General features: G+C 43.1%; 1 protein-coding gene across 1 annotated transcript in view; it reads left to right on the forward strand.

Annotated features, from left to right (window-relative positions):
• Positions 1 to 6,853: 6,853 nt before the first annotated feature.
• Positions 6,854 to 24,654, forward strand: part of LOC124202646 (Krueppel-like factor 3) — a 36,908-nt gene continuing 19,107 nt past the window's right edge. The window contains exons 1-3 of the mRNA XM_046598993.1: positions 6,854 to 7,595; positions 12,966 to 13,166; positions 13,900 to 14,086. Coding sequence (XP_046454949.1) covers positions 7,584 to 7,595; positions 12,966 to 13,166; positions 13,900 to 14,086 — 400 coding nt within the window. The 5' untranslated portion in view covers positions 6,854 to 7,583. The remainder of the gene's footprint in view (positions 7,596 to 12,965; positions 13,167 to 13,899; positions 14,087 to 24,654) is intronic.

Genomic DNA, 24,654 nt, shown 5'->3' on the forward strand with positions numbered 1-24,654 from the left:
ACGGACTGACTGACGTGGCCCGGGTCGCTCTTTTCGTGATATGCTCGCTCAATCTCTCCTCGTCCATCCTTTTAGGAGGAAAGAGAGAAACCCCCGGCTGGGACGCCAAAGCACAGCACGCCTTTTTTCTATATCATATCCCAACATTTTTCTGATTCTTTTTATATTTCTTCTTCTTCTTCCGTCTCTCTGTGTGTTTGTTTTTGGGCTGCGTCGGGGGAGTTTCGCATTTTCGTGTCGTCGTCGTCGTCGTCTACCCCGCGATCTGTCGCCAACGTTCCATAACTTTTTTTTCTTGGATCCGCTTTCAGCCGAGCCTCTTCGTCTTCTTCTTTATATATATATTTATGTATTTATACACGTTGGATAGAACTTTAGACACTCTGGCACACTGTCTACGAGCATTGTCTAATTCCTTCGGCGCTTCTCGGTTGTCAGTCAAGACATTTTTTTTCTTCTTCTTCTTCTTCTTTTCTTTTTTGGGTCTCTGCGGTCGGGACACAAAGTCATCGGTACCAACGGATATGCAACACACAATGTCCTTCGACTAGTGTACTATAGTATAAACCACCATGTGTATTTCATCATCCATCATATTTTATTTTTGTTTTTTTTTACTACAATTCTACGAGTTAGTCGACCTTTTACACCTAGTGCTCGCAGAAGTACCTCATTACGTGCCAGCAGTCGGTGCCACTACGAAGTTGCTCAAACCCCGCGCAAAATTTCGAGGCGCTAAATTCGAAACAAATTTTTGGGAGTCAAGTGAAAGCCCAATGGTTGGGGAGGGGGGGAGGGAAAGAGGTCAACTGGCGCATCTACTCCGCGAAAAAGAAGAAGAAAATTCACATTCCAGTAAACGGACACGACAGAAAGCGGCAGATGGACACAAGACCGTGTGGAATTGAGAAGAGGGGAAAATAGGAGGGGGGTCCTAGAGTTTTTTTCTTTTTAGTTGTGGCAGAATCCAATAAAAAAATCTAAAAGAAAAGGAAGAAAAAAGAGAGAGAGAAAAAAGCGCAAAAAAAGGGAAAAATAATAACCTGGGCGTGCAATAAAATGAAAGAAGACGAGCTATTGAGGATGAGTCGGTCAAAAAAGGCGAAGATGTAAACAAAAGATCCCCAAAAAGAAGAAGAAGAAGAAGGGCTGGGCAGGGCTATGCCATAAAGTTCCCGTGTAACGCATCTCTCTCCCAAGTCACAAGGAGAAGAAGAAGAAGACCCCTTTGCGGATCTGGCGCCCCACCCTCACGAATCCTACAAGATTTTTCTTCGTTTTCCTTTTGTTCTCAGCTGCTGTACGAGCGCGAGCAGAAAAACAGATTTTTGTTTTTTTTTTTCCTTCGAGGTCGAGGCTCATCCTTTCAAAGCGACTCTGGCGTAGAGAGAGAGAGAGAGATTTCTCGTAAATCTTTTCACAGATATAAATAAAGATGCTGCCCATTATTTCCCCTTGTGGCCACACCCACCCAAGAAAATAGACACGCTCAGCCAAGCCAACAACAGCGACGCCGGCGCGGCCAACGAAAAAAATAAAAATAAAAAAAAAAGATGTTTGATATTTGTTTCACATCGGTTGGATTATATAAACGTCTCCGACGACCTTCCGATGGACCCGCAGTCACACACACAGTCGTACGATTGTAATTCATTTCATGTTGGGCATTTTGCCTTTTTTTTTAAATTTTATAGCCGGAATACAATGTCGTGATGTTTGACGTAACATTGGGAAATGTGCGTACGTGTGTGAGGGAGGAGGACGATATGTCCCGAGGTCATCAAAGAAATGGGCAGGGCTTTTTTAAAAAAGCAACTGAAATCTCGTGGAAGGCGGATGAAGACAGCGGGAACAAAGTCAATTCGATTCATTAGACGGACAGTTTGGTCAATGTAATCTCAACGTTTAAAGTCCGTTAGTGCTCGTTGTGTAACGTCGATATCGTTCATATAATGCGGGGGGGACGAAGAAATTAAAGAAATAATGTTGGTACAAGAAGAAGAAGAACAAGAAGAATGTTGGTCGAGGACAAAGCGGGAAAAATGAGAAGCTGAAGGTGCCGCTGCTGCGGCCGCGCCCCATCGACTCTCTTCGCCCATGGGCGAGGACATTCACGACACCCATCTACAACCCCCGCGGCTGTATTTTGGTTGAAAAGAAAGAAAAAAAAAGAACTAGCCTTTCAACAGTTCATTTATTTCCCAGAGCCCAAAAAGAAGGAAAACCGAAAGGCAAACGAATCGAGTAATCGACAAGCGAATTAAATCCTTATAAACTCGTTTCTGATTTTTTTGCGACAACAACGTAGTTAAAAAAGAGAAGAATACATTCATGCGCAGAGTAATTTGTATTAGTTACATTCCAATCACGTTAAGGTTTTACTCTCCTCAATTTGTTTCGTGATTTCTTTGAAAAAGATTTGTTTTTTATATATCACCAAATGTTTTCTTGTATTGTGAATGACCTCAATATTTTTCCAGGCTCATCCCAGTTCATCACAGCGACACGCCCAAAGCTCTTGACTTGTTGACTTTCTCTCTCACTTTTCCCGAAGAAAAAACAACAAAACAAACGTGTCGTCTATCGCTTCGAACGACCATCGTGAATTCGCTTTTTGCTTATTTTAGCCCTTCATTTTTTAGATGAGGATATATCTGGTATTGCATCCATAAAATGGCGACGTCCTTTCGCAATGAATAGAGCCGATATAAAACTAAAACCGAAATAAATTCAAAGGGAAATCTTGTCTCCTGCAAAGTGACTGGACTTTTTCCATTCAAATTTCTGTTTTCAAACTTGATTATACCAATGTCCATCCTTCTTCCTCTACAAGTGGCTGTCAACTTTCACTCTGGTTAGAAAACCGAAAAGATGATGATCTTGGTTCTTCTAAGAATGCATAATAACGCGGCGCTAATAAGGACAGATAAAAAAAATATTTATATAGGGAATAATTTTACGTTTAAAAGGGAAAAAATCGTCAGGTTGTTTAGGTATGACCTCTTCTTTCACCGTCGAGAAAACGGCGGAGCCGAGAGGTCACACACACACAGGACACCGGTTATTAAATAAGTATAGACGAGAGCTAGTATCTGCACGGGAGTGCGTCTACACTAATCCACATTCCCGATGGTCGGATGATTGGCCTTGCCTGGCAAAGTTGAAGCCTTGGCCATTTTTTATTATTCCGCATTTCTTTTGTCGAAATTTTGTTCTTTTCTTCTTTACCTGCGCGAAACAAAACCCCCCAAAATGGCAAAAAAAAAAACTAAAAATTATCTTTTTTTTTCTTTTAAAAAGAAATGATTACTCCTTCCCCTGCTGATGGCGATATGTATGTACCTTCTTCTTCTTCGGCTGGCCACGCCCTGGAGCCGAATAGTCGCTTCGCCACTGTCTGGATGCACAACACACCGAGGTAAAGAGAAAACATTCTTTAAAAAAAAAAAGAAAAATTAAATGAAATTGATTTTAATTTGCTGTTACTATGCACACATCGATTTCTTTGGATTCGAATTTTTTTACATGCGCGTGATGGTTTTATTTGAGACGTCGGGAATCACAAGACAGATGTGCACCCGCTGTAGATCCGGGAATTCGATATCAAGGGCGTTGACAAAAAAACATCTCAACTTGTAATAATAACAATCAGCCAACTTTTCTCGAATGGCAAGTCAACAAGGGACAACTTTATGTCTCCAATAAAAAGAACACGAAATTCCAATAATTGCAAACGTTGGAGAAAAAAAAACTTCCCAAATTGGAATAAAAACCAATGCTATTATTGTCATCAAATAAGAAAATTGATAAAATCGGTTGTAAAAAAAATGATATCCCCCCTCCCTTCTCCCACCAAATTATTTATGACGTCGCCAAAAGAGGAAAGAAAAAAAGTAAATAAATTTCAGATTTCGCAGATGATATTCCATCATTGAAATGCAATTTGACAGTTGAGTGATTTCGCATATTAGGCGGCCATCGATAAAGTCAAGGTACAAAACTTTTTTGAAGGAGGATGTTGTTGTTGTTGTTTTTGTTTTTTCGGTTTTTGTTTGATTCTTTTTCGAACGAGGACGACAAGCCAAAAGGACGGGACACAGACACACACGGCGGGACCGAACCCCCCCGCCTGATTATGCGCTCACGTTCGCTCACTTCTCCTTTAACAACGAATGGAAACCCCCCATGGGGCAACACTCGACGATTGATTGGGTTGCCTTAGCATCAAACCGGGGAACCAAAAGTCTCTGCTCTGTGTGTCTGTGTGTGATCTCTGTGTGTGTGTGGACTCGGCAGGCACTGCTGCGCAATATACGCACGCAAACAGGGTCGGATCGTATAATTCCTGCGTTGTTTCTTTCGTGAACGATTTGACGTAGCCGAAAAACAAAACAAAAGTTTTTATTTTTTTAAGGGGGAATCCACCGTTTAGCGTGAACAAAAAATATATTTTCATATTATTATTATGTACCTGCGTGTGAGCGGATGGAGATATAGTCAGGTGGGGGGCCAAGCCAGTCAGCAGCAGCTCGCAGAGTAGAAACGTTTAAATAAATATACCTTAGGACCTTCAAATAAATAAATAAATAAATAGGTAAAAAAAAGGGGGGGGGAAGGCGCGTCAGCAGCTTGTGTATATGCTATACTGGGATATAATATGTAAGTATGGAAGGGGGGAGGGGAATGATTGTGCTGTGTGTGTGTGTGAGCCCGGCGGGTAATTTCGAATCGCAGGAAGTAACAGATGACTTGCAAAGGTTCTTCTCCTTTTTATCCCTCCCCTCTTCCCACCACTCCCGCGTCTTTATTATTATATAATAATGTTATTTTTATTGCCTTTTTTTCTTTCTCTCTCGTCTGGTTTGCCTTCCATTGCGGACTGGCTGGTAGCCCACAGCCAAGGAGCGCAATAAGCGGTTGGGATTTCAGAGAAAGAAACGAAAAACGGTTCGTTACAGATGAATAAAAAAAAAACGAGCGTCCGCTTTTGACCGTGGGGACGTCGAGTCTAAAAAAAAGGTGTGGCCATCTCACGCATGTAACAACGTGTATAGTAATAAATACTGAGTCAGTGGCTTAGTATTATTAATCCCCCCCTTCTAGTAAAGCGAAGAAAAAAAAACAACATTTTCCAGGAATACCATTATACTACTGGCTTTGATCTCCACGAGTTCTTTTGACAAGAGGTTCAACCACCGTCATCATCTTCTTCTTGTGCCCCCTTCGTTTTTACGATTGCCTTGACCATTAAGGGAATTGTAAAAGAAACGAAAGAAAAACGAGAGAATAAAGAAGAAGAAGAAAAAAGGCTAATTCGCCAATTATTGTTTCAATAAGGAGAAGCACGGCAACTCGTGGCCTTGTGTACCGTGACGGAACGAGAGCAAAATCATAATTTGCCTATAGCCACAGGGACAATTGCAGCAGCAGCAGCAGCAGCAGCTCTACAAATGGATTGACTAAATAAGTAACTACCAGAGAAAGAAGTGGATCAGGATTGTTTAACTTGTATACACAACAATGTGAGACAAATTTAATCCTGATATTTCTCTCGGGCTCAATTGCCTTTAGGGGGGGTTTGACTATAGACCTCCCTTCCTGGTTATTCCAAACAGCCTGGGCTGTATAGTAATATAGAGAAAGCGACCTGAAGAAGAAGAAGAAGAAGAATATAAAAATCTACATTTCAATACCGACCGTCTCTCTGCTGGCCAGCCCAGCCACACCCCGACTCTCCCCAACTGGATATGTCAGGGATTCAAGATTCTTCCCTCCTATAGGCGCATTACCATAATTGTTTTACATATTCTCTTCTCCCCATCTTATAAGCTCTGTCCTACTCAGTTTCACCGATGTTGAGATTCCAAAGATGTTCAATGTATTTTTCCATTTTAATTTCCATCGGGCGAATGAGAAACTAAAACACAAAAATTATATTTATAAACAAGCGCCAAAAAAAGAATACACGGAAGCACCAAAATGTTTCTCGTGTTTATATATATACCCTACTACGCAAAGGTCAAATGATCGTGTGAATTTATCAAGTGAATAAACTGGCAAATCAACAAGTTCCGTCCGCGCATTTGTCACGTATCACATCGCCGCCGGTCTAACGAGAAATCAAATTCTCGTTCTCTGGTTCCCTGGAACCCCAGTCGACTCTCGTTGCCTTTTTATATACTGAAATTGATAATAAAGGCGGTCAAGCCGGATTGATTGGATTCGAGGAGGATTTTTTCCTTGATTGGACGGACACGGTAGAGATTGTAGATGAAGAGATAAGGACGTTTATGTATTCGCTGGCTCATTAGTGACCAAAAAAGACATAACTTCAATCCAGTTATTCTAATGATTTCTTATTGATTCTTGAGCCGATTGGATTTCAATCAAATATGCCGAACGTTGACGGCCGACTCACCTTACTTGGCTTAAACAGTTATTGGATCATATCCAAAACCAAAGCAAATAATAAAAGCAGAAAAAGCGACAAGAGGAAAAAAAGAAACGGTTCTGAACTGCTCAGTGTGTGTGTGTGCATAGAGCCATTTAATTGCGAAGAATGTATGGCAGATGATGAATGGACGGACACACACAAAGACCTTCACTACCCGAGTGGAATCATCCACAAAATCTTTGGCAAAAACGAACAGCAGCCAGCCAATATATTTATACATCTCCTTTTTCTTCTTCCAGCACGAAAGAGCAACAAGCAGTCAGCCAGCCAGCTAGCAGACTGTGTCGAGTTAAAGAAAAATAGACACGCCCCCCTTTGAGAGTTCGTCTGCTAGTCAGAGAGACCCTGAGGGCCCGCCCTTCATGCGTCCCTTTGCTTTTTCCAACTTTTTCAAAATGTTCAGTCGTTGTAGTGCCTTGCGCCAGGTCGGACGTGCCTTTTATTTTCTGTATATCATCGGTTATTTTTTTTTTGAATTTTTAAATTAAAGGAAAGAATATATATATATTGTTTGGTTTTTACCCACACATACGTACGTTTTTCCTTTTGGTTGATGAGACGAAAAACAAGCCAAACTGTTTCAGTTGAAAGAAAAAAGAGTTTGTGGATTTGGTTGGCAATTGTGTTGGGCAAGACCTGGGACTCGTTCGTTGCCACAACGACAGCTGTGAACCGTGAACAAGTGTTTTCCTGTGTTTTTCTCTCTTGGGTGTATTTGTGTGCGTGATTCTTTTTTTACCTGTGTGTGTGTGTGTGTGTTTGTTGGTGCCACCAAGACCACGTTGATGCCCTGTGTGCAAGTTTTACCTCGTGTTCGGCTCTGTAGTGGTCGCCATTTGGGGGCTAACAAGTGTTTTTTTTCTGGTTATTATATTTTCCAAGTGTTTCGTTCGTGCCATGACTCGTGGATTCGACAACAAGTGTCGGACAGATTAAAAAGAAAACTTAGTTTTGGACGACGTTCGTCTTGGAAAAGCCGGTCACACCACGTGGACATTTTTATTTTTCGTGGAAATTTTCTCTCATTTTCGGATGAATAATCATTGAATAATCCCCAGTACTCCACAACTGCAGCTCAACGGCGAATCTTCGTGAAATTGTGGTTTCATCATCATTAGACACCGCCTACATGGTTTACCTGGTAATATATTGCACCTTCCATTATTCTTAGTCCTCTCGAATCCTAGTCTTATGACAACAATTGAAATGGGGCCGTAAGCCATCAGTGTACATTTTCGCACGCTTTCAAATCAGTTGAACAGCCCCAGAAAAATCCAATCTGTTTCTTTTCTTTCTTTCTTTCGATTCTTTTTCGATTATCGCCACCACCACCAGGGCACTCTACACACTGGCCTTGGACTCACGTGGCGTCGTGTTGGCCGCGAAAATTTTCCCCCTCTTTTTTTTTCTTTTTAATTTGAAAACACAATCGATGAATAAGCCCCCAAAATTTTGACATTGGTAAAATTATGTAATTTATCAAAAGAGTTGACCACCGAAATGAAAGAAAAACAACTTTTTTCGGTTATATTTTTCCCGTTACGCTGACTGACCGGGCCCCTCCTTTCGGCGTAATTTATGGTGTCAAAAATTTTTGCCGAGGTTTTTTATTTGAAAAAAAAAAATTGTTATTATTATTTTTCGAAGCTTCAAGGCTTTTCGTGATGCCTTGGAATCGAAAACAAAAATGCAATCATTTTTGTTTTTTCGTCTCACTCATGTCCGGAGGATGGAATCATTGATAGGATTAGTCGATCAAGCGGTGGGCGTGTCTGGGATCAGCACACACACACTCACAGAGCATTGAACGCCGAGTTGAAACAAGACGAGACAAAAAAACTAGAAAAACACGAAAGTCGAAAACGAGAGAAAAAGGGCGGGGTCGAATGCACCGGTCGAGGGGACGTTTGTTCGTATCTTTTTCGTCCGAGAGTTCGAAAGACTCTGTGTAATGTTGTTGCTCCACGTGCATCATCGCAGTTACACCACACACATGCAAACGAAACGGAGAAAATAATTGAAACGCAGAAGAAGAAGAACAGGTTGACGCCCTCGTGCCCACTCCTTTTTCTTGTTCATTATTGTCAATTTGAATGTCGAAATCGTCTTGGCAGACTTAACATTTTCTCGTTTTGGACGCTGCTCGAAAGTGTTTTTGATTTTATTGAAATGGAAGAGATTGGCCGATTGCAATGTCATTCAAATTTGTCTAATGAAGAACTGATACCCATCGTCTTACAAGGTCTGAATTTTATTTTATTTTGAAACACACACTATCAGATTGTGTGGATAGGGGCTCGATTCTCTTACACAAAGGGCGTTTTCCTCACTGGTGTGTGTTAAAAAATAAAACAACAACCGAATTTTTTGTTTTGTTTTTTTCTTCTCCCTAACATGCCTAACGGGCAACCCAGCCCAAAAATTGTTGTTTTCTCTCTTAACCGAGAAAATTATAAAAAAAAAACCTTAGTTTAAGGGGGAAGAAGAAATGTCTTTAGATGCGGGAGTCTCTCTCTTTTTTAAAGGAGGTTCAACCTCTTTCACCCCCTCATCCTCGATTCTAGACCTCTCCCCCTCCACATTACAATTTTCTCTTATAAAGAAAAGGAAATTTTGAGAAAGAAAAAAAAACGAACCACCTTCTTCTTCTAGAAAAATATAAAAAGGGAAGAAAAACATTTCTCCCCCTCGCTGACACACGTAGGGAAAGAAATTCCAGCTCGTCTTGTTTATACCCTTTTTGTGGGTGTGTGTGTGTGTGGGGTGAGCCTCCACCCCAAAAGCCAAAGGTATATAATATGCGTCGTGTTCTACTACTGCCTTCCTTCACCTGTGTGTGTGTGTGCACACAGGTAAAAGGAGGATGGATGTAGGGGGGTTTCAAAATGAACGACCTCTACCATATTCGCCCCTTCGGCTGAGAATGACCTGCACACCGACTTGGAAGGGGGAAAAATAAGAAAGAGAAAAAAAGATGGACATGAGATATATATAAACTACTACCATCATTCCCCCCTCTGCCGCCATTTTCCATCCATTTTTACGGGTGTAACCCCCCCCCTACCCCACCTGAAAAGAAGAAAAAAACCACTCCCATACCCCACCTGCTGTCATCTATAATGACTTCCACGGTTCCGTGTTCTGCTCACACAAGAAGAAGAAGAAGAAAAACTGTGAGCTGGAACCGAAAGAATAAAAGACGAAAGAAACCGTATCGTCGGCCACACCACATAATCAGGTCGCCAACTGTATGATGATGATACTCTATCGCCTTCTCCAACCCAAAGGATAGAAGAACATCAACTTTTTTGATGGCTCTTTCTTGTTTTTGTTTCGAATTTTCCTTCTTCTTCTTGTTTTCTTTCGTAATTTTGTGTGTGTGTGTGTGTGTGTGGAAGGGGGGGAATTCTTTTTTATTGCGTCGAATGAGATGCAAACGAGGTTTAACAAGTCCCTTTGGCCCATCAGCAAAGAGAGAAAATGCTGCGCCATGGTGCGCCAGAGCGACACCCAATGACAATGGCCTGATTATACGTTTGCGAGCACCTTCTCTTGTCTTCTGGCTCTTTAATGGGATTCATAAAAAGGCCAAAAAGAAGAAGAAGAAGAAGAAGGAAATAAAAGTTGCAGACAAACGACGACCACTAGTGCTACTCAACTCAAGAGAGTTTGTTCAATTTGATTCTTCTTCTCTAGTGTTTCTTTCCATTTTACTTTTTAAATTTAACTACTGGTGGATTCCATAAACTGAAGAGGAAAAAAAAACACCAGTGGCCAAATAACAAAAAGGAAGTTCTCTCTACATAAAAGAATAAAACATTCCGGACGTTTTGAGAGAAAGAAAGGAAAAACAAAAAAATAGAGAGTTGGGTGTGCTCACATATTTCTCTTGTTCCTGGCCGCCTGTCAACCGCAACTTTGTTTTTTCTTCCTTTTCTTTCCGTGGGAGTCAAACGTATACGGAACCGGGAACTTGTAGAGTTTTTTTCCCTAGTAGCGAGGGCCGTATGTGAGCTATTTCCGAACAAAGGTCCCACCCCTCTCCGCCAAAACCAACAAAAAACTAGAACTGAAACAAAAAAAGAAAACTGTCAACTTGTTATTTAATCTTATTTTAAGAAAGAAAAAAAAAGATCGTAGAATCGTGATTTCAGAAGGTCACGTCCCTCCCTCCATTCGCTTTACGAATTTACGTTTTTAGTGATTGTGTAAGTGGCTTATTTGTTTTGCTCGAGAGGGGCTAAACCTGTTTCCCCTGTATATGGTAGGAAAACTCCGCCCAGGGAGAAAAGAGAGCTCCTTCTTTCGTTGACCCCCTCATCCATGTAGTTACTACGACTTGACGAAAGTCAAGTAGAGAAAAGTTGTGTGCTGTTACATCAGATGACCCTCTTTTTTTTCCCCTCATTTATCAAGGTAGTGCTGAGTGATTCCTTTTAAGAAGGGCCCCCCTTTCCACAGACGTAGACTTACTTTCCTCCTCTGCTGTTAAGCTTTGAAATCATCTTGAGCCGAGGCAGAAATGAAACAACAGGTGGGGCCGCCGCCAGTTTGACCTACCCCGAGGTTTCAGAGTGCCCCCCGTCTGCAATCGTAATAGTGATGAAGCACTTGGCGACGCTCTACATCCTTTTGGGACGACTCTCAGCTATTCCTCAGGTGGTTGTCGTCTGCTGTCATGACGACACTCCCAAGTCTCTTTTTTATCTCTCCCCCATTCGACACACCCCCTGAGACTCTCGTCATGCCAAGTCACGCCAAGCACCTGAGAAGTGGGGGAGGGACACGTTAATCACAGTTATTCCCTTTTTTTCTCTTCTCTCACGGAGCGTCAATTTCTTTCTTCGACTCCCGTTCGATGAACGACATCCAACCAGATTTTTTTTTGCATGGACTGTTTTTCTTTTAATAAAAATAAAATCGTAAATGGATGAAATGGGTGGGGAAAAGGGAGATGAGGCGAGATGGTTCATTTTCATTCCTGTTTCTTTTTTTTTCTTTTCTTTCTCTCCAAAACAAAATTGTTGGGCCTTTTATGGGACCCATCGCCAAAAGGGTCAAGCAACCCGGACATGTTAGGCAATAACTCACTGAAGCGCGTCACGAAGGCGACTCGCACGGCACGCGGTAAAACATATCAGAGAAAACAAAGAAAAATATTTTTTTGAAGGAAGATGTCAAGAAAAAATCAGAAGAAATGGGTAACGTCCTCTTCGACATACTTTGAATGTCTAAATCTCTGATGAGTACAAGGACGAACCAGTAATTCGACGATGACATTTCGAGAAATGTTCAAAAATGGAAGTTTTTTTTGTGTGTGTGTGTGTGCAAAAGTCAGTCTGGTTAGAACCGCTCTTTCGAAAATAAATTCTTATCTTTCTGAAATTATAAAAACTAATCACGAAGAAGGAAGGTAGAAAAATGCACGGTGATAGGAGACACTGAGGAACTCTTCTCTTGCTTTATAATACAAACAAGTTTCAATCAAACAAGACATTCCACTTGATTCAGTTGTAATGCGCTTGGCTGAGCGCGCACGCAGTGTGCGCCTCATCATCCACAAACCCAGTTACGGAAGCGTTGCCCCCCTCCCGATTTTCCGCATATTTGAAATGATTGAAATGTGTTTTTTTCTTTTCTTTCCTCCTCGGTTAGCTAATATTCTTTCCTTCAAGTTATTTTTGGCTGATTTCGTCATAAAACTTGTCAGAAACAAAAAGTGATGATGTGGTTTCTTTTTTTTTTCACGTTTGATTAGCCGAGCGTATTCGTTTATTCGGGGGCTGATAAAAATAGTTTCCTGTCTCCTTTCATTCTTGCAACGACAAATTTAGAAAAAAAAGACCACCAACGCTCGCTTCTTTTTATTTTGCCAGCGAAATGGCTCTCCTTTTTGTAAAAAAAAGTCCCGCCACCTATCGTATATCCATACCCCCCATCCACTAATACCAGACGATAGCGGAGGAAGGCGCTTCCCACCTGTTGGCACTTAAATAAAAGGAAGGAAAGAAAAAAACCTCTCAAGGAACTTGTTGCAACGGTTTGTTGTAAATCACAAGATCTTTTTTTCTTCTTGTGCAACTGACCAGTGTTATTGGCCATCCACGGTATCGGTCAATATTATAGCATAGGACCAAAAAGAGCTTCAAGATGATTAGTAGAGCGGGACTCGAAGGCCCCAAGCGGACCCCAAAAGCCTAGGATGTAATTTTTCTTTTCTCCCCTCTCTTTCGTCTCTTTTAAGAGCATCTTGTTGGCAGTTGGTTGAAATCTTGTAGAGAATCTGGGCCTCTACTTTTACGGCACCTTTTGATGCTTTGGTGTTATTTCTCCTCGAGCCAATCGGCAAGAACAATGGGAACGTAATGAACGTGGCTGGCATTTCTAATGTACCGTAATATGCTGATTGGAAGTGCATTAATTACTAGACTGGGTTAATGCTCAAATCAAATTAACTGATGCCAACTCTTTTATTTTCTTTCTCTTCTCTCGAATTTCCAACGATTTCCAGGGAGAAGGAGCGACGGTGGCGACCAGTGGAGTGGAGCGTTTCTTCACTTCCAGCAGCAAGAATTGCAACAGCAGCAGCAGCAGTAGCAGCAGTAGTAGCACCTCGAGCAACGGCGGTTGCAACACGACGGGACCGCCTTTCCGACGACCCCCGACTGCCGTCGACCCCGTCATCATGCACCCGACCATCAACTACAAAGAGGTGAATGATGCTGGCTAACACTCTTTGAACGCTCAGCGCAAGATTAGACGGATCGGCTTTCACGCTCAGCTTCCATGAGAATTAGAAATCGAAAGGATTTTGTGGGTAGCGACCGACGCTACCGGTTTTCAAGTTTCGCCTTGTCAACAGTGTCCCGCCGACGGTTGCACGACATCCGTTATAAACGTCTCCATATGTAGTGGTGGAATATTTTACTACTACTTGTTCACGCGCGGTCCTTTTTTTTCGTTTGGTTTGGGTGGGTGCCCCCATCTTTTTGCGCTAAACCTTCCCTCGTTTTTTGTTTGTTCGCTTTTTCCAGTTTGTTTTATCGATGCGATCGATTGATACGTTTTTGTCTCTCAACGCTACGTGGCCTACCTGGCACGGGCCGTATGCATCCCAATCAGATGCAAATTTGAGTCTTGCTTTCCTTTTCCACCTTTTTTTCTTTTCCTTGATTTGTCATGACAATTTTGTTTAGTTACTTGTCTCTCTTTAATTCGCTTGTCACACAAAGAGACGGGAGCGAGAAAACTCGTAACAAATTCAAATTTATTGCGTCAATGTGGGTCACAACTTTTTTTTTTTTTTTGACTTGATTTGATTTGTTGTTGGCATGACTTCTTAGTTTCACTTGTGTTTTTTTATAGACAAGCCACGGCAGAACTTCTTTGCAAATCGACGGCCGTAACCAAATAATTTCATTTCTGATTTTCTCTTTTGCGCGCAGAAACAAGCCGAGTGTCCACCGATTCAAATGGAGCCCGTGGATTTGTCTGTCAATAGTCGAGGCGGAGGTCATCTGGTCCTGACGACGGACACGTCCAGCCGACGACGGTCATCCCGCTCCCCCGAATCCCGTAAACGGCGGTCGTCGCCGGCCAACGGCATCATCGACTTGCGGGTCAACAAATCAGGTAGGACTCTCTCCTTTCTCCATGCACATAGTTGCACGCCACTTTGTTGAATTATGATTTGACGCGCTCCCGATTGTGTGTACGCCTGCACGTAACTTAAAGCCAAACTGTCGAGAGAAGAGAAACAAGAAACGAAAGGGACGAGCTTTGAAATTAACGAGTTTTCCAACAAACAAATGGGCAAAGAAAGAAAAATAAAAACAGATGCCACGGCGGCGGCTACTGTTTCCATGTCTCATTTCTGAGCTGCTTCTTTTTGCCCTGGCAATAGCGTTTGTTATTTGTTTATTTTGCGGTTCTCACGGCCAACATATAAAACACACCTGTCGTAGAAATTTCTCCCGACTCTTCTGGTCCATGTCTTCCTTGGGCCCAACGCCGATCAACGGCGCTCGCCTTGACAACAGACGAGTCTCTCCTTTAATTCTGACGTCCAAACTTGACGTTTCCAATTCAATAACTTTCCAAGCCGCTGATGGAAAAAGTAGAGAAAAACAAAAAGAGTCCAGAGTCGCTGGAGACGTATAAAAATATTGTGTCGCTCCCTAATTGGCCGTGTGTTTTGTGGCGTTACGGGAAAAGAAAATGGCGACAGGAAATAATTGAGATAGAACCCATTAAATAGATGCGCAGCACAGCCTGTCGCTGGGCCGTGTGAGAAAAAAAAAATACCCAACCGACGCTAACTTTTTACACGCTACACACACACACACACATACACAACAAGGTGTGTAAAGTATTAATGTAGTAGCTCCGGTCCGTTTCGGTTGTTCTTTAATTCTTCCCCTTTTTTTCCTTTTCGTGAGGAATTTAAGTGGAAAATGCTGTGGCCCCCATGTGGGGAAGATGTGACTGCGATTGATGCTGTGGGCGATCGTTATAAATATCGTAATTGGTTGAAGCTAGGGCTGCTGCTGTTTGGTTGCTGCCGGTTCTTTTTCGGAAGCCACTGGCCGCCGGCCACGGTTGACAAAAGAAATTAACGTTCTTTATTTTATCTCTTTTCTCTTTCTCTTTTTTTCTTTTTCTTTTTCTTTTATTCTCATCTGCTCCGGCAAGTGGAGAGTGGTGTGGCGCCGCTCTTGAGCCTTGAGCTCCTTGCGAGGACCGCCTCTCGTTTATCATTTTGCTCCTCTTTCCGTTCTCACAGACACACACGCACAGACACAATCACGCTCGACAGCTTCCACCCCGACTTTTCTGATGCCTTCTTCTCACAATTCCGAAAACCCTTTTATTTTTTTTCTTTTAGATATACATTTAATATTATTTTCCTCTCTCTACCTTGAGTCTCCTGTTTTGTTCCCTTGCGTCTTGCGGGCTGCTAAAATGGCAACAATGAAGGCGATGCCTTCACACGCCATTCGCAGCAGCGAAGAACGTCGGGGTCCGGATGCGGCTGGGACCCGAGCCGACCAAATCGTGACTTCAATCAAATCATTTGTCGAAAAAGGATGAAAGGGAAAAGATAATAAATCAACCAGACAAAGCTAAACAAATATCCACAAGGCGGAATGACACAAAAGAAGTGCCAAGTGCAATGAAAAATGAAATTGCGTCCAGCTGTATAATAATTGCCGGCCTTAGCTGTAAAAACGAGGTCGTTTCTTTTGACCATTATTTCCCCTCCCGCGCTAATTCCTCGACAAATGTGGCAACTGCCCCGAGACCGGTGCTCTCGATAACGTTTAGATTGTTTCATTCAGAAACACTTAACCGTACACTCTCACAAGTGCCCACCTCACGGTCACTGGGTACGTTTGTTTTTCCCCAAGTGTTTTATTTTTCCGTCCAGCGTTTTCCAACCCCTATTGCCTTATTTAAAATGAATAATAGTCGCATTTGAAACGTCTTAATCGAGATCAGTTGTCATTTTTCTCGAAAAAAGAAAAAAAGGGCAGATACCCCTTTTACGTAATGATCTCATAAAAGGATGCAAGAAGGGTGTGGGGGAGACGGATTACATCTGCAGAGGACCCGCTCCGTCAGTTGATTTCATTTTGGTTTTTGAGCATTTTTGGTTGTTGACCACACTCGAGAGATGTTTTGATAAATAAGAGAGAGACGGACACACCCACTTCTATATTTACAAACCGGTTTGTTTTCGACTTGTGGCAGAGATGAGTGTTGGGGTATTTTCGGGTGTTTGGTTTCATTCAGCCCGCTCGACATCTAATGGAACTTCTCTCTCTCTACATGCGAGCCTGTGAAATGAATCGACCAACGCCGGCGGATCGTGTAACGAACCAAGTCGTGAGCGATATGGGATGCTGAGTTCGTGATGTCCATTTGCCTCTTTTTTCTTTTGGCGTGTGGGAGGGGTTGGCCAGCTCGGGACTCTCTTGGAAGAAAAGACTTTTTTAATTTTCTCTGCGTTTTTCTTGTTTTTTTTTTTTGTTTTTTTTTTGCACGAACGACGAAACAAGAGAAACACGCACGTATTCAACTGAGAGCGAGCGACAACCAAAGTCACGAACGACTGGATATTGCGCCAGGAGCATCGGCCGTGATCTCTTGTTTTTCTTCATCCGAGGTCCCGATGTGGCACGAAATCTCGCCCACACTGTAATCATCCTCTCGTCTTTCTTCCACACCCACACACAGTGTTGTCTCGCCTTGCAACAAGAGCGAGAAAGAGGTGGAAACGGAATCAATGAGAAGATGCTATCGTTTCGACTCGCCATTTTTATATATCTGTGACGCACATACAATTTCTCGCGCGTTCTTCTTCTTCTACTTCTTCTTTTTGAAGTTTGAAATGAATTCATCCCGTCGAAGGACGGGACGAAGGATGCGCTTTTGAATTTTTTGGCGGTTCACCTTCAAAAAATGATTGACTTTTGCGATGGATCCAACCCGATTGCCTTCGACCAAAATTGGCGAATCTTATCCGATTTCGTGAAGATCGTTCCCTTACGCCCTTGAGTAGGGAAAGTCAAACCGGCTCCTTCCTTCCTATATCACTTTTTTGAGTTGCTTATTCTCTTTTTTTTCGGGTTTCGCCAAATTGTCTCCTTTGATGGTTAGCGGCGGCGGAGGATGCGGTTTCGGTGCTCAAGTTGCGTGATGATAATCAGCGAATAAAAGGCAATGACTTTTGGAAAGGGAAGGGCCTTCGATGGGCGCAGCAGCAGACCATCATCCCCCCACTGTTGATATGTAGGGATGGGCCGGCCAGGCCTTTTCGCCTTGGCACGGCCCTCACCAAAACAGCTAGCCGACGGTAAATACCGGTTTTTCTTTCGTTCTTTTGCGACGCCGCGTTTTGGCTCGAACTCTCACGGAGCGAGACATAAACAACGTCCGTAATTTTTATCTCTTCTCTCTGTGGGTTTCTTCTTCTTCTTCTTGTTGCAGCCACCTTTTGCGACTCTCTTCCGCCTCCTCCATCCTTTCGTATTCTTCCTAATTAACATATTATAATGAAGACGCTGGGGCGCGATGACTATCATCATCGCACTGGGCCCCTCCGATGATGAGCGAGTCGAGTTTTAAAGCCGCAGTCGAAAACTCAGCCGTGTCCGTTCCAACCCCCTCCGATTCTATTTCTTCCCGTGACTTTTCTCGGATCCCAATTGGCTATTAAGTGCAGATATTCTGGGGAAAAAAAACGCAATCAAATGTGTCTGGCAACTCTCTCTCTCCTGGGCTATGGGGTTTCGCCAATAATAAAAACCAGAAAAGAAAGGAGGATTGTTTTTAGCACAATTTCTAGGCAATCAAATGTCATTTCCCTGGATTTATATACATCCTCCTTTCTAAAATAACTTTTTTTCTTTTACTATTCATCACCCGGATTTCCAATCCCTACCGTTGGCTTTGATTCATTGCCAAATGACAATAAATCAAATATTCCCGTGGCTGTGTGATTGTTCCGCATCTGCTCGGTTCGGGACAGACTGGAACGGCCTTTTATTTCAGATTTTATTTAGTTTGGTCGGGGAATGAAAATGAACCCCCGCCCGTTTCCAATAATGGACGCACGCGCTCGCGCACCACGGCTAAATAAAGATAAGATGGATGGAGAGATAAGATCGATCTATCGAAAACTGTTCACGGTGAAGGCAATAAAAATGGGGCTCTTCAAAAATCTAAAGAGCCGACGACTCGGCCCACCAATTGGAAAGGAAAAAAAAAAAGAAGAGATTCTCTTGGTTTTTACTATCGGAACAAATGTGAAGGCGATCGGGTTGGGACTTTCCATCATTCGATTCCTAAACATTCCTCCGTTTTGCAATGCAAGTTCTCAGAAGCAGCGGCAACAGCTGTTGTTGTTTTGTTTTCGGTGATTTTGGCCGTGCAACGTTTTTTGTTTCATGTCCATCTTTTTCTTCTCTACCTCGCAGCAGTAATAATAGTATTAACTTTTATACCATTTCATCGCCGCTTCTGCGCCGGGACGGTATAATGAGACCCGGTGGGTTTTCTTTCTTTTTCCTCGCGTCTCTTCAAAAATAAAAATGATGATGTGCCTTTAACGCCGTGAAAAATTGCCGCACTCGGAGGAAACTTTTATTCCTCGTGTCGAGCCCTTCTGCCCGAAAAAAAAATAACGCAAGATCGGCAGTCGTTATTGGAGAGAAATACACTGACCGTGACAGTAAAAAGATGAAGGCGAACATGAAATTGAGAGATACCGGAGTTGTTGTTTTTTTCCTTCCCTCTCTTTTTGAATAATGTATACACTACTGAAATATCCTCCTGATGTTGTGGATTCGGTTGGTTGTTTCTTTGCCTTTTATGCAGCAGCCCAGCGCTCGTTTGGCGTTTTTTGAATGAACCAGAGACGATTATTTCTTTTTATTTTTATTATCCCTTTTTTTTTCTTCACCGACGCCGACGTTTTGTGAACATCAGACAATACAAGGATAGACTCCGCCACGCGTCAATGAATATCGAGATTTTTGGTAAAATTTTTTTGGTTGGAAAATTGTTGAATTGTGTTTCGTAATAAGGTGAATGTAGAGTGGCCGGTGTCGGATTTTTTTCTGAATTTCAAGGAGAAAACAAAAAACAAAACACAAAAAGGGAAATTGAGCTAGCGGATGGAATTAATATGGGCGTGGGTTGAGTGCCGAGCATTGAGGTGAGAGACAGGGAACGTAGGGAGAAGAGACCACGGCACTGATCACCGTCGTGGGCCGCCGCCGCCGCCGACACTGGACTCGATAATGACGGCGTGTGTGGAAGAGAACTATCGGACACGCCTCGGTGTTTGTGTGATGCAATCAATCCGTCCATCCACACCCCTCTGTTTTTATTACTCTGCGCAATCAACGGCCCGCAACAAAAGGTAACGCCGCCATCAAGGTCGGGAACGAAACAAAAAAGAGAGTCGCGCGAACGTTATGATCTTTGACCCTTTTTTACTTTTTTTACTTTTTTCGAATTTGGAAATTATTGGGCGCTATGTTTTCTTCTTCTCCTCCCGTTCTCGGATGTAACAACATAAAATAATCAACTTACGTAACCTCCCCAGATATTCAAAAACCTTTTTTTGGCTGCGGTTTTCCAGCCCGAAAGACCCGATGCTCGAAGGCAAAAAATTGATAATAAAATACTGAAAGAAACGTGGAAAAATAAAGACGAAAGTACAAGAAGATGAATTTGAATTTATAATTTAGCGCCAGCTCGCGCGCGCGCTCGCGCCCTATGTCGCTCTCTCGGCCGTGATTTACGACCGACGACGTACGTACGTCCGTGTTCTGCCGCACTTCATTACAGATAGACCGGCGTCCAACTACTTGCCCTGCTACTAGAACTAGACAAGCCTTTGAAAATAGACAATTTCTTCTTGTATACGCTTACTATCTTTTTTTTTGCGCAAAATAGCCCTAGGGGCTTGTTTGTCGTCATTTTTATTCTTCTTTGTTGTTTGTTGTACCGGTTCTTGTTTTATTTATTCATTTTTAATTTGTTTTTTGTTATTGAACCTCGAGCGTCCCTATCCGTATACCGGCGCTATCCGATAAGTTATTTCTTTCGCTTCGTTTCTCCGACATTTTTGAAAATGAGTTGGTGGATATTCTCGGTTGTCCCGATAAGAAACGGGAAAAGGAGCGATTTCCTTTTTGTTTTGTATTTTTCATCCACGCTAGTCGGATGATTATAAATGGCCTCGCCTTTTGTTTTCTTGTTATTGTTTTTTCCGTTTTTAACTCTAATTTATACAATTTATATTCGTATGTGTGTGTAATAATAAAGCATTATAAAACGGGGTACGTGTAATAACGGTCCTTGTCTCCGCCATTGAGAGTTCCGCACCGTTACCTAGTCATTATCCGATTAAGTGGCGGAGAGTTTTTTCGGCTACTCTCTTGCCGCCGCTTCTCTTCTGTGCTGTTGATTGCCAACAACACCAACTGAAATCGCTCGGTCGACTCTCAACCGCGACAAGATGCGCCCCTCGGAAACATTTTCCACTTCAGCCCCGTCAGCTTTTGTTGCTGTTGTTTTGGGTTTTTCTCTCTCCAAAAAGAAAAATTCGAAAAGACGAAGAAAAACAAGAAAGAAATTCACTTGGCCGAAACCTGCGGTGAGCCGCACCGGCGAACAGCACCAACAACAACACACACTGAACATTATAATATAGTACATGTAGGGACCGACACCGCTCATCACGCCCGGATAGAGCGCTCGTGAATCATCATCATCAAAGCCATTACGATTCATTTTGGAGAGCCCAAAAAAAAGATGAATTCAACCAAACTGCTCGGCCATTTATATCGCCGTGTGTGTCATTTTGTCGGTTTTTATTTTCAGTTTCTCCTTCGGAGAGGGGCGACACTGACAATTGTTGGTACTGATCTGTCGTTTTGCGGTTGGCCGTCGCGTGATTGGTTACACAACACTAAGTAACCCGCCGCTAATGGTTTCTTTCTTTAATTTTGTTGCTGTTGGTTGTTGGGGAGTCGGAGAAAGAATCAGTGGAGCAGCGTTCAGCTTTTCCTATGTATTTTTCTTCCAGGCTTGGAGGGGGGCTCTTCTGTTGGTTGAATTGCGCGCGTGTTTTGCGGACCGTGTGGCGGAACTTTTTTTTAGGTTCATTGTGTACGAATGGTTTTCTTTCTCTTTTTTTCTTCCTCGCTGCGTTGAGGAGCAACGCAAATGGCGTGTGATTATACCTCATAAACGCCGGTTGCATTTTTGGCTTTTCTGTTGTTGTTGCTGCTGTTGTTGTTGTCGGGGGAACCATCGACGATGCTCCCGCGGCCGTCGATGATGAGGGGCAGACACATCCGCGGCGGAACGATCGTGCACCACACACGTACGCTTGGCTTCTCCTTGTCCGTTTGTGTGGTTCTTGTTTCCTTGCATTGTCCTGGCACCGTGCGTAATGCATTAGTACCCCTTTCTTTCATGTAAAATAGCTTTTTCTTCCCTTTTGAACGGAGAGCAATGGGAGAAAGAAAAAATGTCGGTGGTAGGCCGCTTTTGTTTCCTCCGACTTGTTTCTCGCCACCGCCGCCGCCGGTTCCAACAAACGGACTGTTTCTCGGAACGCCGCGGTCGTGTGGTGGTTGCCATTTTGACAAAAGACCTTAAAAAGTCTAATATTTGTCTGACCACTTTGGTTGTTTGCATGGAAGTAGAGATCTCGATTGGCGGGAGGGAGAGCACCAAGATATAAGACACAACAACAAAAACAACAATTGCAGCTGCAGCACGCGGTGGTGGCGGACTGGAGAAACATTTAAATGAATGTGCCGCCACCGCTGTTGTTGTTGCCGGTAATTTATCGCGGCGGTGGCGGCGACGGCTGCGGCGCCCAACCAAATTTTGTTTTTTCTTTTTCTTATTGTCGAACGAAGGATAGGAACGACGTTGGTTGTTGCCGTATTTATCTAAATATTGCGGTTTCTAGGCAGGGCATTTCTCTGCCCAGTTTCCACGCTGCCGACGATGCTCGACGGACAGCGACGACGACGGCCACTAAGACTATTGCTTTATGAATCGTGTGTTGTATTATTTCATGATTGAGGAGGGGCCGAGCCCCCCCTTCCAAAAAAAGTCGGTCGGCTATTTTCTTTCTGTCGTTTTTTGTCTTTCGGCCTCCTGCAGCGGAGAAAGAGAGAGTTGGTGGAGGCCATAAGGTTCCTCGTTTTCCACCTTCATATTTATGATGCAGCGTAGATATGCAATCATATTTTCTTCGTCTTCTCTCTCTCGTATTTTTTCTTTCTTTCTTTTGCTCCATTCGCTAGTTGAAGAAATAAATGAATAAATGCTACAGGTACACCGTAAATTGGACGCCTCATTACTGGGTGGGGGTTGCGCGTGCCCGCACTTAAGGCTTTTGTGATTTACGAGAGTCTCTGCGCCTCTCTTTCCAGCGCGAAAGAAGAAGACGAACAAAATTGGTGGCAGTGGAGCTTGTCGAGCTTTACTATCTAATGCAGGAATATGGTCGTGTTATTACTTTACTGTAATAGCAAGGGATGACGACTCTCCTCGCTTCCATCCGCCCGCCCATCTTGGTACACAATAGCCAAGTTTTTTCCTTCTCCCTCCCATTGGCATTATGTACATCTGGGCCGTATCTTTTTTTTATCGTGACCAAAGGAACGATGACTCGACTCAACTCTTACGAAATGTCCTCCTCCTCTCTTTCTCCAATGTAATCCGGTGGAAAGTCACCACCGACAGAGGTGGTCCCAATTGGCGCCGAGAAAAAGAAACACGGCCGTTATGATTGCGCGGAGAAAATTCTATATTACTTGTAAATAACAAGACCATCAGATGAACGTGAGTCATCCTCCTTTTTTACCGAGAATCGCGTCCCAGTTCTTCCTCGTTATATTTTTTTTATATCTCAATAGTCGGTCGCTAGGGCCCGGCTTCTTCCACCTTTTCCCTTCGTATCGTTGTGCGATTCCGGGCTGGAAAAACCCATTTACATGAATTGCAGGTCTATCTAACCATACACTGGTTGAGGTTTCAAGACCGCCGAAGAGTCTGGACTTTTTCGTGCTGTGACTTATCCACCGTATACAAAAGCATATGCAACCTTGTGTCTTAATTCAGTCATCTGGACGATTGATCGAACCATTCGTTTTTGTTTTAAGCATTTTTTTTCTTTCTTTCTTGTGAATGGTTTCGCAACGTTATTGAACTTTCTCGCCACAGTCTATCTGTGGTTTAATGCGCAGTATTCGGCGCTGAATTGAATAAATCTACAACACACACACACACACATGAGAAGAAAAAAAAATAAAAGCTGGAAGAAAGATCACGAGACCTGACACCTTTTCCCGTTGTAACTGCTGGGTTAATTTGTTTTTCGATCTGGTGTGTGTGTATACCTGTCCTTAACGTTTGTCATTGCCGATTGTGTTTCTTGGTTTCTAAACGGAAACAGGTTTTTCCTTAATTTCTATTTATTTATGTGCCTGCTTTTTGTTTTTTTTGCGTGTGTTCGTTCCCAACCGCCGCCCGTTTGATTGATTTGTAACCTTCACCCCTTTTTCTTAGAAGGTACTAGTAGATCCTAGTTAAACTACTACCAGCTGGTCTGGTTTTTAAGTCTTGACATTTGTCCGTCGTCTCTGATTTCCTGCATATTTTCTTGTTTTTCTTGTTAAGTTCTTGCTCTCTTTTTGTTTGATATACCTGATTTGACTTTGCGATCGAGGTAATATTGTCTATCCGAATCGGCCATGTGTGCAGCCATTGTGAGACGACCTCCGTCAACACACATGTCTGCCACACCCGAAACATGGAGCTGCTTAATATGATTTGCAAGACAAAAGAATAATTTGCTTTTCAAGGAGCGGCATTTCTCCCATTTTCTTTCGCGGAATTGTGACGGGAGGAGTTGGGCTTTTGTCAGGAATCTATCCGGTTTCATAAATAACCGATGAACCGACGAAGTTTATTGTCGGCAAATCCAGGGATTTGTCGTTTTTGTTTTTTTGTTGCCCTTCCAAAATGACGAGAAATGCGTGATCTCGTCAGGACCAGAACACGTTAGCAGTGCATTCAAAACCAGTAGTGGGACTAGGCTACTAATAGTTTGTAATGATGGTCATAGAAGTCGGTCGTCACTTGTTTGAGTTGCCGAAATGAAGAATAGAAAAAGAAACAAAACCAGTCGGGAAATTTCGTTGGCCATCAGTTCTAGGGATTTGAACAGCTCAGTTATTCGTTGTGACAAGTCTCTCGTGCGTGTAGTCAAGTTTACGGTCGAAATGGGGCGGGGTGCATAGGGATTTGGTAAGTGATGTCGGTCATGATGACCCGCCCTGTCGACATGACCCGTCCATGTGAACACGACCGCGACGGCCGACAAGAAGAAGAAAATGAAAAGTAGGAGAGAGAGAGAGACAAAAAATAAAAATCAAATAAAAATCCACCAAACAATAACAGCAACGGCAGCAGGTTGGGTGATGCCGGTTGTGTCAAGTCAAACCACCGTGAGCATCTCTCTCACGTACGTGAGCCGCGAACGTGACTCGCCGTCCAAGTCGGTCCAGCAGCCCGCGACGGCACAGAGAGAGAGAGAGAGAAAAGAGACGGACACGAGAGAGAGACCCAGCGCTGATGATTTACACATTCCCCGATTGCGTACC

The sequence above is a fragment of the Daphnia pulex genome, chromosome 2 (assembly GCF_021134715.1).
Source record: "Daphnia pulex isolate KAP4 chromosome 2, ASM2113471v1".
Classification (NCBI taxonomy): domain Eukaryota; kingdom Metazoa; phylum Arthropoda; class Branchiopoda; order Diplostraca; family Daphniidae; genus Daphnia; species Daphnia pulex.